The following is a 14,974-nucleotide window of genomic DNA, read 5'->3' as shown; positions in this document are numbered from 1 at the left end:
ATGGGTCAAACACAATCACCTTCTATTGTCCCATAGTAAAAGTCAAATCCAGTCCTGACCTGCCATGGACATTCTAGAACTGCTTCCCTTAGAATGACGTTTGCAAGGGCAGAGCGACTGTATCACTTTGCAAACAGAGGACAGTGTGGTATGTACAGTGAGTTCCTTTACTATGGTCAGTGTAATAGATTTTAACTACCCAATAAGGTAAAATAATTTATTTTAAGATACTGCATCAATATTATCCATGTAATGATTTTATTAATAAGTTTAACAAGGAGATCACTCCATTATCTTCTATCTGTAATCTTGATCCTGAAACCCATACACATTTATTTTGCATTTGTAACTTCTTTGTAGACTTTTGGAGGTTGATGAATTTTGATGCATCTACTAATAAGTTGTAAAAGATGACTCTATGATTCTTTTTCTGGACTGTAACACTGTTCGTCACTGTAAAAAATGCAGCATGAAGTTAAAACAACTTAGTTTTGTAAGTCATTTCAACCTATTATTTTAAGTTTCGGCTTGTTAAAAGTGGACATAACCTAAGAATAAACTAAAAATAAATGTTGGATTTTTTTTACAGAGTACTGTTGATAATGCATTAAAATTAATGATACTGTTTGTGAAATTTCACTTGCACTCATCTCGATAAAACTCTTTTAATTTTTTCTGTAGATCTAAAAATCTTTTATAAGTCTCTTAAAACAAATGCAAAAAAAATATATAAAAAAAACTTGTTTTATATTGGGTTAAATTTTAGTTATAATCAAGTAGATATTCCCTATTTCAAATAGTCCATTTATTTTGATATACAGAGATCTTGTTCTTTTATTCCCTCTTCTTTTTGAATTATGCTTGTTTGTTGAATTAGTAAGATCTGTTTTCTATCTGTATCCCACGTTATATTATGTTATATTATTACGTTATGTAATGTTATATTATTTTATGTAATGTTTTCTTTGTATTATGTTCATTGAATGCAGCTGTTATTAAAAAAAAGTTTAAAAGTTTAAAGTTTTATTTATAAAAAAAGAATAGACAAAATATAAAATAATTCATGTAAAATGAAGAAAATGCACGGTGTAGGGAGATTAACAAAAAAGAAATGTATTACAAATATTTTGATACCGCTGATGTCTTTGCGCAGCTGCCGTCGTAAAGCCGCCGTGGGTTTTGCGACAATCGTGAGTGGATTCCGGCAGCCGGGTTTGCGTGTTGCTGCTGGCAGCTGGTCTCACACAATACACCCGAAACATACAAACAGTGTGTGATTAAACTTATCTAACACATCTGTCGGGTAAATGGAGAGGGTGAGAAAACATCGCATGTGTAAATGAGAGGATTTACAGCGCTGAATTAGAGGTTTGCTTTGCTTTAACGCTTCTAGAGCGCTTTAATGCTTTTACTACTTTAGCATCAAATGAATGGCGTGACGTCATTCACGAGTTTACACGCCTCAAAATAATGATTCATAATCTTTAACAATGTAATATTTCTGATCGTGCATGTAATAGTTTAACAGAGAGACGTTCAGGTAATACTCGTGCTATAAATAACTTTTGGGCTTTCTATATCTGTCTGCTCAGCTGTCTGTAGATGTATCTGTCAGACAGGTGTATTGAGAATACTGATGACAGCACAGAGAAATAAATCCTGTCATGAGCACAATTATTCAAACAGTTTGTAAAGATATGTTTTACTTTATTGTGAGTTACAGAAGCCAAACTTATGGATGAAAACTGGCTTTATAGGTTGGAGTGACCGGGGCAAGTTGTCACAAGCAATTATACATCTCAGTAACTATAAAGTGTAATATTTAAAACATTTAAATGAAATGTTTAGTAAAGTTTGATTTCTCAAGCAGTGGTTTGCTGTGCTCTAAACCTAATTACATGGGTAGATAGTTCAAAACTGAAGTAAATGAGGATAGCCTACATTTTAGTGGATCTAATCAAATTAACATTTTAATATCATTTCAGCTTTCAGGTGAACAGGTAACTTTAATAACACCTCATTGCCATGCATTATGCAATTAATTAATTACTTAATTTAATAAGTATTATTTTCTAATAAATATGTTTTATTTAATGTTTCATTCATAAAAACATAAATTGCACATTGTTTTTCAATAAGGCCACTGATATGTTTAAATTTAAAACCCGGTAATCAGTCAATTGGGCACTAATACTAACTATTTAAAATATTGTCTAGTAGTTCATTACTTATATTTCATTAGTATCCCTATAGACTGTAGGGAGGCTTTGTGATATGAGTGCATGTTTGTGTGCTTTGGCAGAAAACGGCTGCGTGTCTGTTATTTAACAGTGCATGACACATTGAGTCCAACTGAAAGCACCAATCACTCTTCAGATCAGAGCTGAACATCACAAGATGGCGCAGGCCGTCGCCAATGTCGCCAGGAGGATAAATGAGACCATGGAGGAAGACAGAGACTTTTTAGGTGGGTGTGAGGAGACGTTTACAAAAACTGTCCAGAAATAACTTTGTCATACCTCATGCCTTAAAATCAAAAGAATTTAAACTTATAAATGTAAAGAAAATGAAGCCTTTGAGAACACAGAAAGTGAGTTTTTCTTTGTACATTTCATCTAAAAATGTTTCACCCAAAATATCAATAACAGTTGTATTTCTAGAGATAATAGGAATCTGATTGCTGATGACTTCTCGGACATCTTGAACAATGTAATGAAAAACCTGGAAATATTTAAGAGAAATTGAGGATAAGCCAAAAATTGTGTTGAGTGATTGGAGTGGTTTTGACTGTAAAGGTCAACATTTACCCAGTAGATGGCGCCTTTGTTCTAATGAGCTCCTATCGATAACAAACACTTGATTTTGAGCATTAACCAAATTGTCAAGTGCCCTTTGCTTTAAATCATTTAAGGGCAACAGAAAAGTAAACTCTCATTGCAATCAGTGTTATTGTGAGGCCAAACATGCGCGCACGTAAAGTGCTTTGAGATTTCCGCCCAGCGTCCTGATAGTATTTGCTGATTTTCTGAGTGATTGCGCAACAGGAGCTGGTTAATATGCACAGGCAGAGAGTCCTTGAGTCCACGCAATCTCTTCATTAGATTTCTCTTATTAACAGACTGATTTCTAATGGCTGAATCAATCTGCATCACTTCTTTTCTTTTGCGTCAGATCTGTCGGACTGCGGCTTGATCAGTTTTCCTGATGGTGTCTTCAAAATGCTCCGCAGTTGCACAGATAACATTCACAAAATCTCTCTGGCCAACAACCAGCTCAAAGCTTTAAGCAGCAAGTTTTTCCTCACGTTCTCACAGTTACGAGGTAAGACTGAACTCCAGCTTGTGTAGATGACCTGGGCTGCGTCCAAAACTTAAGGCAGCTGACCTCATGACGCGTTGAGGGCGGCTCTGGGAAAAGCATTCAGACAGCCTTTATAGGCAGCCTAATTTGAAATATAAACAGAGCGCCTAAATCAGTGTTTAGTATCTTACTCAAAAAACAGTAATTAATTACTAATTACTAAATCAATCTTCAATCATGTAATTAGATTACTGTACAAATGACTCTCTCCAAAAAGTATTGAATGACTTATTACTAATTACTTTCTCAATCATATTAAGTAAATGATACAAAGATAGGCTTGAATTGTTATTCTGCTCACACTTTTTAAGGTCTAATTCTCACTATTAACAACTTTTACCTTAATATACTCCTAATTACAGCTTTTTAATACTTAAAGTAGTTAGTTAGTAGTTGTTAAATTTGGGTAATGGTGGTAGGATTAAGGATGTAGAATAAAGTTTTGCCTAATCAGGCATTATTAATATATGCTTTTAAAGTACAATAAACAGCCAACATCTCAGTAATATTAATGCTAATTACCAACGAGTTTATAGTGAGAATTTTAAACTACACTAGAGTTTTAGCATTATTCTTATTAACTCACCAAAGTATTTAAAGTGAGAAGGATTGATAAAAGCATGCATTTTAACCTTAGACTTTACATTTTGATATTAAATCCACTATTGTATTATATATCATTGATCTACAGTCCATACACAAGATTTGGTAGCACTTTATTTTACAGTACGTGTACTTACATGGTAAATATGTTGTACTTACAGAAAAATGTGTAGTACTTCTTTTTTTGAGTATCTACATGGTAATTAAATGGTATTATTACTGCACTTAACACTGGTAAATACTTGGTAGTTATTATGTAACTCTAGATAATTACTGGGTAATACCAGATACATATGTATAGTGTGTAGATATACTGTAACTAACATGAGACACTACTGTACTTACAAATGTTGTATACATGATATATGATAACTAATAACAAACACTGATGTGGCATTTTTGTACTCAATATCTTTGTCCTTTAAACCCAAGCATTGAATACCGTACACATTAACTACTGGGTACATTCACGTATTACGTCTATGGTAACTGCATTGAAACAGGACTGTAAAATAAAGTGTTGTATTTTATACAGTTATTAAACAGGACCTACCACCCAAGTAATATTATAGTATACATGTGAGTTATATTAACTAGTCAGACCATAAAATAAAATGCATTGTTGTGAAGAACTTATATTGTACATTCATCTGTAAGTACAGTAGTGTCTCACGTTAGTTACAGTATGCCTACACTATATGTATGTATCTGGTATTACCCAGTACTTTACCCAGAGTTACATAATAACTAGTAAAACAAGTATTTACCACTGGTAAGTACAGTAATGATACCATTTAATTATAATGTAGATACTCAAAAGTAAGTACCACACATTTGTTTGTAAGTACCTAGAGCTGTCACGATTATGACATTTAATTTCCTTGTTTTATTGCTTTGGCATTTCATTCTCATACATTTTTTGTTTGTTCATGAAATAATTTTCATTTGTTGTGATTATTTAAAATAAATCTTTTGCAAGGTTTACCTGGCAGTAAATATTAATACACAAAACACATATTTGAAAGTAATTATTACATGAATATATTTTTCAAAAACTGAAAATTCTTCACGACAAATAAACACACTAAACTACGTCTCTGAAAAATAACTGAAAATAAAAATACAATCAAAATAAACTGACTTTAACAGAACAGGACTTAAATATAGTAGCCAATCGTACTAAGGTCATATAAGTACTGGACCACATCTCTGTAGTGGCTGCAAAAAAATAATTCCTTACAGATCTTTAACCATCCTTCACTTTCCTAAATTTGGAGTTGCTGTTTTGGAAATGAATGTTTTTCCTGGCAGTTCATACTGCTTATCAAAGTTTTGCAGCATTTCTTTAGCAACAGCTTATTAAACAGTTTTAAACAGATATTTTATGGAGTTAAGGAGCTCCATCTGATACGGTCTAATTTATACATGCGCTGCAGCTCCCCCTTGTGCTTTTTAGAGAGATATGCAATCATTGCGGTGATCTGAAAACTCTGCGATAAGGTCAAACAATCACGGTGAGATGATAATTTGATCGTGACAGCCCATACATATATGTACAAGGTAAGTACATGTACTGTAAAATAAAGTGCTACCCAGTGGGGAGTTAAATGACATCAGAAGTTACTGTAATTAAATTAGAGTAATCTCTTACTTTACTTTTTCAAGAAAAATTACTTAGTAATTTCTTAGTAACTAGTTACACCCAACACACTGACTGCAATGCTAATTTCTCTCCCAGAAATGCAATCAGATGGTGTAAAAAGTGAAACTATAACTTTATTTACACTAAATTTGTGATCCAGCCGCTTTCTTGGCCATCATTTATTTTTTCAAACTCAACTAGTCACATTCCCTACACATGCATAGAATTGTGGGACAAGACGATGAAGGTATCTCAGGAGATAGGAAGTAAACCAAACATTGGATTCGGACGTGCCTTGGAATGCTGCCTCTGAATGCAACATTTTAGAGATTTTGGACGCAGCCCATATGTCCTAAAACTAAAATAAAAATAAGTCTTTCTGTTGCTTATAGTAAAATCTCTATTGATTCTCTAAGTATAAACCCTCATTCAGCCCAGAGATCAGGAATCATTGCCTTTAGCACAGTGATGATAATGCAATATTCATAAAACTGGAGTGCATTTATTTTTAAGAAACTATCAGACTGGAGTGAATTGATCCACTCATATCAGGCTTACCATGTCACTGTAGCTCAATAGGTTGAGCATTGTGTTATTAGTGCAAAGGTCATGGGTTTGACACATAACCTGAATGCACTATAAATTGCTCTCCTGATAAAAGCATCTGCCAAATGCATAAATATAAAAGTAATGTTAATGTTTATCTCCAGAAAATAGTTTTCTTGGACATATATGTATAAACTTCTTCTGAAGTTCAGCATTAAATCACAAGCACTCAGTTTTAAACTTTGTATTTGGAGTAGCAAGTTTGTGTTGGCCAGCAAAGTGGTTGACTTCATTCAGGTTGTGTGTTTGTGTGAGATTTCTGCACATTTCATTCCCAGACACACACACATAATCACATTCATATACACAGAATTTTGATTAGATTAGCTTGGCTTCAAAGAGCTGTTCGCTGCTTTGATGTTGTGATATTTTGGTGAAATGATGCCGACTTACATACTGCAGTCTATAATCCTGGAAGCCCAGCGTTTCTGTGTGGTCACACATCTGTCAGTAAGGATAGATGAAGATTGAAGCAGGCTGTTTGTTCTCCTATAGATTTGGACCTGCAGGGTAACGTCCTCACTACACTGCCACAGGCGGTCAGCGGTATGGAGCATTTGATCAGCATCAACCTTTCCAATAACCAACTGACGGTTTTCCCCGAGCACCTCACCGATGTCAAGAGTCTTCAGTACATCAGCGTGGAGGGAAACCAGATCACAGGTGACGGGACCAGCAAACAGAATCTTAATTGACTTTATTATAAATAATGGTCCACTGATATGGGCTTTTAATGGCTGATGTTGATATTAAAGGCACAATATGTAGGATTTCCAGCACTAGAGGTTTCTATTTTACAATAACAAAACTTAATGATGTTATAAAGGAGAGGGGAAGGATGTGAGATCACCATCCAGAGACTTGCTTATCATGTTTACAGATGAAGTAATTAATTAATGTTTTTATACCTATACGTTTGATCAGATTATTTTATGGCATCGTAATGAATTAGCCACAAGGCACCACAGCTTTGTGTAAAACATGCTGTATAACCGCCACATCATCTGCTATATTGCCATGGTTTCTACAACCGGAAACTGAGGATAGTGTGAATATTATTGATAGGCGACAATGGCAAAGGATGTTATTTAAAATAGGAATTTCTCTTGATTTACAATTTCGTGAGAAATGAAAAACTGCATGAAATATCACACTGTGCTGGTTTTGGGATATTTTAAAACACAAAAATCTTACATACTGTGGCTTTAAGAGAGCAAAGTGGCTGATATTAGGCCAATATAACACAAATGAAATTACATTAAATGAGTGACAGGAAATTAGTAAAACAAAAAATATTTACACTGTAAAAAAGCATGCATTTTTTGTCAAATCAACATATACACAGCAAAATCACCAGTGTTAAATTAACACTGCTGGTGTTTATATGAGTACCACCAGACCTGGTGGTACCCATATATACACCAGCAGTGTACATTTAACACTGATGATTTTGCTGTGTATGTTTGTTACTTAAACTTATTTTTTTTAAGTTAAACATTTTCAACTTGTTTTATAAGTTATGTCAACATATCGCAGGTCAAAACTTAAAATAGTAGGTTGAATTGACTTGCAAAACCAGTTGTGTTGTTAACTTCATGCTGCCGATATACCCACATAGTACTGGAAAAGTATTAACAATACATACTGTTAACATACTGCAGATCTGTACTGACACCTCACAGTGTTGTTTAAATAAGACTGCACTGAACAACATGACCTGAAAAAGTGAATAATGATTAGCAATTTTACTGTCTGTCAGATATCAGGTTTACATCTGTGTGTCTATTCTTTAGATACAATTAATGTAAGGAACAGAAAGAAAAAAATACAAATATCATCTGATATATCGGGCAATGCAATATATCAATCTAAACTCTTGTCACACTTCAAACCCGTATGACTTTATGTTTAGGAGATTTTAGCTATCATCTCAATCTGTGTCATACAAATCCACCTGCTCATCACAATCTCATTATGTGTATCTGTAGTAGTATTCCATATAAATCCATGTAGAAACTAAGCTTTGTTTTTGCACAGGCCTACTAAAGGGTTAACGGTGCCACATGGTGATCAACAGTAAAAATGACAAATGTTACCTCTTAACAAAAGGAAAAACCACCAGCGATCAAGAACGCATGATTATATGCTGCCATGGCTTTGCAATCAAAAAATGTGCTTATAATGGAAGTCAATGGGGCAAAAATGAGGGAGAAAAAGTGAAATCTGATGCTGCACAAAAATGAACAATGCATTAAAGCCAATGTTGTTACTAATCTTTGACAAGCCCAAGACTGTGAAAAAGGTCAAACAAATCCACTCCACAATGACTTATTTAAGATCAGTGACATCATTTATAAACTTGCCAATTAAAAAGTTAAAAATTAGTAGTTTTGATCAGGACTGAGGTTGATTAACAGATTTATGCAAAAATTTGAAAAAAATCTTCATATGATACATTTTTACAGATTAATTTAGTAGATGTTTTCATCCCGAACAACACGAAAGGGTGGTGAATTTGAACCTGTGGAGTGTGAGATGATTAATAAACATCCCACGACAGCAGGTTAATAAACTCAATAAAGCTTGGAGTCAGTGATACAAAGAGAGACAAATGAACAGATCCAGACGTCTGACACACAACATTCATCACGACTGCATCACAGAGTTAAAGTACTAAATTAACTTTCCTCAAACTCTCACAAAAGATACTATGAATATAAACTACATGACGACAGTAAACATATATGTACGTATATATACACTCATTGTGTACCATGATTATCATTTCATTGTGTTGATACAGAAAAAAACACAAACACTTTCTATGAAGTAAAGATTCATTTATATGAATAAGTCTAAGGTTCAGTAAAGATCTGGACATTTGGTGACATTGGTATATAAAGAGTTTCAGACAGAAGAAATGAGATGTGGAGAAGATGATTATAGAAACTTTAAATACACTGCCAGTGTCAAAGAAATCATGATTTATAAAAAAATTTGTCTGGCTCTTGGTTAAGATTTTATTATTGTCAGTAATACTGAATGCTGTAATATAAATCTATGTTTGTAGGACTTAAAAGGTCTTAATGTTCACAGCCTATGAACTGAACAGAAACTGGAATCGATCTGAAGATAAATGAAGTTTGATTTCTAAAGGTTCAAATAATCTGTGATTTGTTAAGTGATCATTTAGTCATTTTTTTAATGGATCAAGAACATCAGAATTTGGTTTCCATATCTGCACAAACTCTCCTGCACATGATTCAGCTGACAAATGATGCTAAATAAATCCAAGCTGAACTCAGAAGCTTAGTTTTCATGATGATGTTTTTGCTTTTGTAATTATCTGACTGCTACAGAAGATGAAAGCTTCTCATGTAATGTAACAAACCTCACAAAAACAGCCATATAACATAACAACACCATCACACAGAGAGAGAGAAAAGCTTCCAGCATCATCTGAACGGGCAAGACATCAGAGGATTCTGATCATAAACACATTTATAATAGAGTCTGATCAGATATTAATACATCAACAACATCAGGACGCTTCATAATGCAACCATGCAAACACAGGAGATATCAGGGTAGTTTAAAATCCACAGACAAAATTTTTTATTTAAATTATTTCATAAACTAGACATTTGCTCTTTCAATTGATCTTTACTGTCCAAATGTCACAATACAACAAATCTAAATGCATGAATGTTGCACCAATCATTATGAAATATTTGGGTCTTTATATCTAACACCCATCTCTAGTTTCTCATTACTGTCAGAATACTTCATTAACAATGACAAAATGATCAAATATTGCATATGTTGTTATGTTTTGACCTTTTATCGGTCATTAAACAGATGGCAAACAGAATGAGATTCACTTAGGACTTTATAAGCAATGATTGACAGCTGGAGTTTTGTGTTCAGATGTATGTATGCTTGTTATTTTCATTTAGTATTGAGGTCTCTGAGATAAAAGAGTTTGTTTTCAGATGATTCATTTGTGTCGCTGTGTGTTATTTAATAATCTTGTGTTATTTATTCATAAGTGTGTTTGTTACTGATAAATGATTTAATTCTCTCTCATCAGAACTGCCCATGGAGAAACTTTCATCCATGTCATCCCTGAAGAGTTTGGACGTGAGTTGTAATCCATTGACAACAGACACCGAGTCTTCATCACATCAGTTTACACTCCTGACCTGAGAACAGATATATGAGGACTTCATCTCTCTCTGATGCTGTTGTTTTATGTTCATACACTGAACTGCATGCTGTGCTTCAGACGTTTTCAATAAAGTATTTATTGAACATGAGGGGATTTTTGCTTCTATTGAGTTGCAGCTTCATGCACTTGTATAACTTTGAGAGCAACAGTTTTGTTGTTGGATGAACAGATGGACGCACTTTATCTTAATACACGCTGTCTCTGTTATCAAGTCCATCTGTGATGGTAAAGCATTTGAGATTCACACTTGTTTCACAGTGTTGTTTAAATAAGACTGCGCTGAACAACATGACCTGAAAAAGTGAATAATGATTAGCAATTTTACTGTCTGTCAGATATCGGGTTTACATCTGTGTGTCTATTCTTTTGGAACAATTAATGTAAGGAACAGAAAGAAAGAAATACAAATATCTTCTGATATATCGAATCGGGCAATGCACTTTACACTTTACAAACTCAAAGAAATCTTCCTCTAGAACTCAGTTGTGTTTTCTGTGAGTATATAACACTGTTAACCAGTGACAAAGGCAGACATTTTCAAATTACATCATTTTCCATTATGATTTTTAAGTCATGGATCGAATAAGTTTCAGATCAGCAAAAAAGGGAAATAAAGTTAATAAATTGGAAATAACAAAGTTATAAATAACAGTAGGTACAGAAATAGAATCCAATGAATAATAACATTGTCTTCTTCCTTCAATAAATTAAATATAATTCATCTTTTTAAAGCTATAAAAGTAAATTTCCTTTTGTCTTCTGTAGTTTGATTAACAATGACACAAACATAAGCCGATTTCTGCCACTTTAAGATTGAATAAGCATGTATCCATACATCATTTTTTATGAACTGTTTGTATTCATTTGAGACATAAATGGCTGTTTTTATGAGAATACTTGCATGGTATTTTGAGATAATTTTGTGTGTATGTGTCCTGTCAAGTGTATAGAGACTTTTTGAAACGCGTGTCTCCGTGTCTGCACGCTTACTGTATGTGTGTTTGTATATTGAGTATTTGTGTTTGCACAGAAAACTGCTCACTTTAACATCATCTTGCTCTTAAATTGTTTGAAATGGTCTGAATGTTAACATTTGCAAGGTTTAGAATGCAAATTATGAACTTAATATATAAATATTTATTTATTTCTGAATGATGCATATTTTTAAAATTATTATTAAAGATATTATGATACACCATGAGCAACAGCAATATAAGAGATTTATGATTTATGCAATCACAATATAAATTTATTTCACCAAATTATAGTGCTGTCGGTTTTGTTGCACCTATCCCCAAAAAACAATTAAATAAATGACAGAACTGTGAAAGTCAACGCTTAATTTCAAAGGTTGAAATGTCTGATTTTAAAATAATGCATCAAATAAGAGATTTATAGTAACACTCAAAAAAATCTGTTAATTCAACTTAATTTAATTAAACTTTTCCATGAGATTACTTTAGGCTTTTACAACAAGAGAATGAGTTTATTTAAACAAATAATCTTTTGTTGCACCAACTTTTTGGACTAAATCTTTTGGTCATAAAAATATCTTGTTTAATAAACTTGAAGAAAACGTTTCAATGGAATTAGTTCTGGTCTGTTCAACAAGGACAAAACAAGTTAATTCAAACAAAAATGTCTTGTTAAACCAACTTAATAAATGTCTATTTCTATATCATATCAATTTTGCATAAGCATATGTTAGTATGATAATACTAACAATAACATATGATACATAGGATGTGCATGAAAAAAGACTGATCTCATTAACACAGTTAGTGCTCGTTGAGAGAAGAACTAAACCACAAACCCCACACTTCTGCACGATAGTAACCAAACAATAAAAAATAAAACACAAACTCTTAACAATCAGTAAGATAAACAAACATTTAACATTAGCAGGTGTATATGAATCTTGAGAACTAACAGACAATTAAAGCTGCTTGAGAAACTGCAAATCTTCTAATAATCATCAAAAACTCAACTTAAGAGCTTTGATCCGTTTCACCTCTGGAGAGATCTGCTCGTATACTTCAACATATGACAGAAAGAGATTTTTAATGCTGTGTAGTTTCATGAAGACCCTTCAGCTTTTATCTTTATAGAAGTGTCTGAACAAATGAAAGCAGGATGATCCTATAATCTCTGCCATCGCTTTATTTCATAAAGTTTTCTCTGAACTTTAACATTACGTTTTTATTTCCGTGTTTTAACAATGATTAAAGGCTTTTGTGAAGAGCATATGTAAGTAAGATGAGAGATACATGAGATGAATTTAATGTCAGTCATTTTTCTAAATCTTTTACTTGAGAAGGATGTCACATGAACTGAAGTCAAACAAGACATTTATAGATGACATGACATATAGCTGTTCATTTCCCATACGGCAAAACAAAGTATTTCCCTGGCTAAAAATATATTTAAAATTAATACTCTAAGTATTTTTTTTTTATTTGGAAATGTATTTAGTTTTAGCCTTCATATATCAACATATATTCCAAAATGTCTTTCAAGCAAATACATTTAAATTTTACATCACATATGGCAAAAATGTATTCTTTGCCAAAATATCTTTGAACTATATGCTAAATACAAGTTAATTTTATAAAGTATATTTTTAAAGTTAAAAATATATTTAATTTGAACATTTAAAACTGTTTACATGTTCGTAACAAAGTTTTTCTTCCATTGCGACGTGAATATATTAATTTGGATTGAAATATATGGAGGGCTAAATATATTTTTTAAAGCTTTAAATTTTTTTTTTAAACATATTATAAAATGTATTTCAGGAAAAATATTTTGGGGCAACCAGAAGTCAAGTTCGGAACAGGCGCTTATCGCGTCACTGCACGTGCACCCGATGAAACCATCTATACTTCTTGACCAGACAAGAAGTCAAAAGTCACTTTGGAATCAAAGTAGCCAGTCAGCTGAGAGAATGAACACCAATCAGAACCGTCCATCAGTGTGTGATGACACAATTGTCTGTTGAACATCAAACATTATTCAAAACTTTATCTCCCTCTTATTCTACCACTGGCAATATACAGACCTAGCCTGGCTCCGCCCTCCTACGTGCTTTCCGCTTATTTTTCATTTCGCTTCAGCAGTACGTCTGGGACTGCTCTGTTGAGTTTCGTTTTCTCCTGCAAAAATCTGCAGGACCAATCAGCGAACAGATGGGGGTTTCTAAGAACGATGACATTGAGGTCGTGCGTCAGTTTGAGTTGTAGTTCAGTAATGGCAGCGGAGAAAGATGTGAGAAAAGCTATTCGGTCCGTTGTTGCAAAACTGCCGAATATACAGAAGTTAAAGCCAGAGCAAGAACCAGGTTTGCTAAGTTTTGTTTGTCTGATTATTCTTACTTCTTGTTTCCGTCCGGTTTCGGTGCATGATATACGTCACGACCACACGTTAGCGATTGACTTTGGCAGATCCTGAGTGACTCTGGGCAGATCCAATAGTTTTAAACTTCAACAATGGACCCTCCTTAACGGAAGTAATGCTTTGTAAAGGAGCGTGGCCAGACTCTCTGTACAAATGAAATGAATGTACGAGAGTCTGGTTGGACCAGGCTAATACAGACCCAGAGTTCTTTCCCATTTCTATTGACAATCTGATCGTGATCATTTCTGTGGATGTGAGAGAATGTGTTGTTGATACAGTTCAGTTTATTGTTGATATATTTACTAATTTGCGTGTCGAAGAAGTCCGGCTGTAGTCCTGTTCTTGTGTTCAGGTCTCTAGTCCTTGTAATGGCTCATCTCTTTCTTTAAATTGATAAACATGTTCTCATTGTAGTATGGAGACTTTGATGGTGGCACACAAGAATGGAATGATAGTTGTTCCTTGTGGTATTTGCCATGTTTTTCACTTTCAGTGCATTTGAGAAGTTTTGAGCTGTACCAGATGATTTGTCCTCTTAAGTCTCTGCACTGTCAGACTGTGACGAGTTTTTTGTGAAGGTAAAATCATTTCTCTGTAGTTGGGTGGGCAGCCAGCGATGTCTGCTCTGCTTCATGTCTCCTGTAGGATTATAATGTCCATATCTTTGATGCTCGTGTGGATTTCTGTTTGAACTCTGAAGTCTATTCTGTTAGTGTCTATTATAAAGAGAAACTCTCACATCAACTCCCAGTGCTGCGTTCATCGTTCCCTACACACTCAACAGGTATCATCTCATTTCACTTATGCCAATACATCTCTTAGATCCACAGCATCTCCAGAGACAAACACACCACAGATTCAGTCCACACGTCATTCGCTCTGATGCATTGTGATACAGAGAGAAAAACAACCTGTGAGGAGCAAACTCCCAGTGCAGCTATACATGATAATGAGAAACAAACAATATCTGACATGTCAGAAGAACAATCTCAGGAGACGAGGGGTTGCAACTTTTAAAGTAAATGGATAGTTTAGTCCAATACAACAATTCTGACACCGTTTTTCATTTTTTTAACGTACTTGTTCATGAGTAAGAGATGCAGTGTGCGGTCTTAAACCACAAATGCAGTGAGATCTTTAAA

At 33.9% G+C, this 14,974-nt stretch overlaps 1 protein-coding gene across 6 annotated transcripts; it reads left to right on the top strand.

Annotated features, from left to right (window-relative positions):
- Positions 1-1,182: 1,182 nt before the first annotated feature.
- lrrc20 (leucine rich repeat containing 20) lies at positions 1,183-10,527 on the top strand. Of its 6 annotated transcripts, none has more exons than XM_065272347.1 (5): positions 1,183-1,316; positions 2,377-2,467; positions 3,172-3,321; positions 6,707-6,874; positions 10,302-10,527. In XM_065272347.1, exons 1-5 carry the CDS (start codon positions 1,308-1,310, stop codon positions 10,415-10,417), a joined length of 534 nt encoding a protein of 177 aa, XP_065128419.1. In that variant the 5' UTR covers positions 1,183-1,307; the 3' UTR covers positions 10,418-10,527. The 6 variants fall into 6 exon arrangements, with proteins under 6 accessions (XP_065128419.1, XP_065128421.1, XP_065128424.1 ...); XM_065272349.2 differs by having other exon boundaries at positions 1,208-1,316; positions 2,303-2,467; XM_065272352.2 differs by having other exon boundaries at positions 1,213-1,368.
- Positions 10,528-14,974: the final 4,447 nt, after the last annotated feature.

Source organism: Paramisgurnus dabryanus, chromosome 1 (assembly GCF_030506205.2).
Source record: "Paramisgurnus dabryanus chromosome 1, PD_genome_1.1, whole genome shotgun sequence".
NCBI lineage: Eukaryota > Metazoa > Chordata > Actinopteri > Cypriniformes > Cobitidae > Paramisgurnus > Paramisgurnus dabryanus.
This window is presented reverse-complemented; position numbering and strand designations above follow the sequence as displayed.